We start from the raw sequence: 3,770 nt of genomic DNA on the forward strand, positions 1-3,770 counted from the left end.
CCGCAGCAGCTGTTCTGTACGGCTCCCTGATGATTCTGTTGTGTCGTCTCACGGCGTGCCCAGCATTTCATTCAGTGCGCCTATAGAGGATCAGTTGTCAATAGCAGTATCGGGGGATGGGCAATCATACTCTGAGGATGAAGATTCGGTGGGGCGGCCCCCTTCGGGTGGAATCGGACCCAGAGTTGACGGCCGTGCTTTCCCAGGCTGGAGGCGTGCACACCTCCAGGTCCCGAGCCCTTGCGGCGGGATGATTGGTTCCTCTGCACGGGTCGTGGCTCGTGACCACGCCCTGCCCTGGTTCCATTCTTCCCGGAGGTGCATGAGGATCTGATCTGTCGTGGACGGCCCCTTTTTTCGGCCAGAAGCCACTCGTCTGCCTCCATCCTCACTACCCTCGATGGCGGGGCAGCTAGGGGATACGTTGACATTCCCCAGACAGAGAGTGCTGTTGAGGTGCACTCGTGCCCGCAAAACGCCGCCACTTGGAGGAATTGTCCTCGCCTCCTGTCCAAAGCTGTAAGCTGACGGCCTCTCTTGCGGCTGATGCTTACAGTGCTGCGGGCCAAGCCGCCTCTGCCCTGCATGCCATGGCTATCCTGCGAGTACACCAAGCCAGGGCATTTAAATGCACAAGGGTAGTACCAAACCGAGGTTGATGCAGGAGCTGCGCTCGGCGACTGACCTCGCCCGACGGGTGGTGGAAGTCACAGCGCGGTCCCTCGGGAAGGGGATGTCCACACTTGTGGCCCAAGAGCGCTATCTATGGCTCAGCCTTGCTGAGACGAGCGATATCGACAAAGTGCGCTTTCTCAATGCTCCCGTCTCCCAGGCTGGTCTGTTCGGCGACGCCGTCGAGGACTGTGCCCAGCAATTCTCAACAGTACAGAAGCAGACCTAGGCCATCCAACACATCTTGCCCCGGCGTGATGCACCATCTGCCACCGCTCTGCCGTGGGCCAAGCCCCAGTTTACTCGTCGCTGTGGGCGCCCTCCTGCGTCCTCCAGAGCTGCTCCACCCCGTGCTGAAACAACATCAAGGCCAGCGCGTTGAGCCTCTCGCAGGAGTGTGGTGCCCCCCGTGTCCCAGCCGGCCGCTAAGTCATCGAAGTAGCACTGACATGGGCAACCCAGAGATGTGGGAAGCTGCTCTTTCTCAGGAGATGGCGGAGACATCGCCATTCCTTCCCCTGGAGGAGGGCCGGGCGGAGAATCTTCAGTTTTTGTTTGTTTCTGTTCTGCCGCTGGCTCAAGGGCCAGTGGTAGCCACATTTTCAAAGAAAGAACAATTTCCTTTTCCTCTGGGCTCTCAGGCCAGTGGGCTGACAGTGAGCGATGCACTGCTTCCTCACTCTCTCCCAAGATGCCCCCCTTTGCCAGCAGCCAAGAAGGTGCGGTTGGGAGACGCGTTGCCTCTCCACGCAGCTCTGGCCAGTCCCTCCGGGGACACGGGAAGTTCTGCTGTGATCAGTCAGAAAGCGATGTCTTCTGGCCTATCCAGCTCGATTCCCCTCCGCTGCACCACCGTGGGTGCATCAATTGTTCCTTTGGTGCCACTCGTACGCAGTTTGGGGATGTGGCTTGCGCTGCCCGACCCGTCCCGCTGGCTCATTCGCACAATCCGACTCGGCTGTGCGATTCAGTTCGCCAGGCGACCTCCCAAGTTCAGCGGCATTCTCGAGACTTCGATGGCAGACCAAGATGCACCTGTCTTGCACGAGAAAATTGCTGTTCTCCTGAAAAAGGATGCAATCGAGCCGGTCCCTCCAGCCGAGATGAAGCAGGGGTTTTTACAGCCCTCCGGGCAATCCTGGATCTGCGAGTCTCGAATCGGGCCCTTCTCAAGCTCCCATTCAAGATGTTGACTGTTGGTTTGCAGCGGTCGACCTGAAGGACGCTTACTTTCATGTCTCGATGTGCCCTCGACACAGGTCGTTCCTACGGTTTGTGCTCGAGGGTGAGGCATGGAAGTACAGGGTCCTCCCCTTCTGACTGTCCCTGTCCCCCAGCATCTTTACAAAGGTTGCGGAGGGCGCCTTTGCCCCGTTACGGGAAGTGGGCATCAGGATGCTGTACTGGACTGCCTGAGTTCCTTCAGAGGCTGGACGGTGGTACCACTGAAAAACTTTCAGAGGCTCCTGGGGCATATGGCATCCGCAGCCACAGTCACGCAGCTCAGATTACTCCATATGAGACCACTTCAGCACTGGCTGCTCTCCCGAGTCCCGAGGTGGGCATGACACCGCGGTACACATCGTGTCACCATCACACCGACGTGTCGCCGCCTATTCAGCCCCTGGTCGGACCTTGATTTTCTACGGGACAGGGTGCCCTTAGGACAAGTGTCCCCTCGTTGACATGGCGGATGCCTCCAGTACGGGCTGGGGTGCTACATGCAACGGGCTGGCAGCCTCGGGGCTCTGGACCGGGCCCTGACTGCTTTGGCACATCAATTGCCTAGAGCTGTTGGCAGTGCATCTGGCCTTGCGGTAGTTCTGGCCACTGCTGCAAGACAAGCACGTGTTGGTCCGCACGGACAACACTGCAGCGGTTTCGTACATCAACCTGAAGGGAGGTCTACGATCACTTCGCATGTCACAGCTCGCCCGCCATCTCCTCCTCAGGAGTCAGATGTGGCTCAAATCGCTGTGCGCCATCTACATTCCAGGGGAGCTCAATCGAGCAGCTGACGCACTCTCACAACAGCTCACGTTCCCTGGAGAATGGCAACTCCATCCCAAGACGATCCGGCTGATCTGGAGTCGATTCGGGGAAGCCCAGGTGGACCTGTTTGCTTCCCCCGAGTCCTCCCACTGCCAGCTGTACTACTTCCTGACCGAGGCCCCCCTCGGCACAGACGCCCTGGCACACAGCTGGCCTCGTGCTCTTTGCAAGTATGCGTTTCCCCCAATGAGCCTTCTCGCACAGACACTGTGCAAGGTCAGGGAGGACGAGGAGCAGGTCTTACTGGTTGCGCCTTTCTGGCCCACCAGGACCTGGTTTCCGGAACTCATGCTCAGCGCGACAGCCCCTCCCTGTCGCATCCCCCTGAGACAGGACCTGCTCTCTTAGGGGCTCGGCACCAATTGGCACCCGCGTCCAGACCTTTGGAACCTCCACGTGTGGCTCCTGGACGGGACGTGGCAGACCTAGCTGATCTGTTCCCTGCGGTGGTTAACACGATCACTCAGGCTAGAGCTCCCGCTATGAGGCAAGCCTATGCTCTGAACTGGTGTTCTTCTCGTCAAGAAGACCTTCGAAGATGCACGATTGGAGTAGTGCTTTCTTTCCTGCAAGAAAGGTTGGAGCGTAGGCTGTCACCCTCCACCTTGAAAGTGTATGTGGCTGCTATCGCAGCACATCATAATGCAATGGATGGCCAGTCCCTGGGAAAGCACAATCTCATTTGTCAGGTTCCTGAGGGGTGCCAGAAGGTTAAATCCTCCTAGGCCACTCCTGGTGCCCTCCTGGGACCTCTCTATCATCCTGGCAGGACTTCAAAGGGGTCCCTTTGAGCTGCTGGATTCAGTTGAGCTTAAGTTCCTGTCTGCTAAGATAGCGCTCCTGACCGCGCTCACTTCCATCAAGAGGGTCGGGGACCTCCAAGCATTTTCGGTGAGCGAAGAGTGTCTTGTGCTAGGGCCGGCCTACTCTCACATTGTCCTGAGACCCCGGCATGGATACGTGCCCAAGGTTCCCACCACTCCCTTTCGAGATCAGGTGGTGAACCTGCAAGCACTGCCCTCGGAGGAGGCAGATCCAGCCCTTGC

General features: G+C 58.4%; 1 protein-coding gene across 1 annotated transcript in view; it reads right to left on the reverse strand.

Annotated features, from left to right (window-relative positions):
• Positions 1–3,770, reverse strand: part of LOC107554145 (laminin subunit alpha-2-like) — a 268,279-nt gene that overhangs the window by 42,476 nt on the left and 222,033 nt on the right. The window contains 3 exon segments of the mRNA XM_016236572.1: positions 131–581; positions 912–1,190; positions 2,405–2,505. Of these exon segments, the coding sequence (XP_016092058.1) occupies positions 131–581; positions 912–1,190; positions 2,405–2,505 (831 nt within the window).

The sequence above is a fragment of the Sinocyclocheilus grahami genome, unplaced genomic scaffold (genome assembly GCF_001515645.1).
Source record: "Sinocyclocheilus grahami isolate Dianchi unplaced genomic scaffold, SAMN03320097.WGS_v1.1 scaffold492.1, whole genome shotgun sequence".
Taxonomy (NCBI): domain Eukaryota; kingdom Metazoa; phylum Chordata; class Actinopteri; order Cypriniformes; family Cyprinidae; genus Sinocyclocheilus; species Sinocyclocheilus grahami.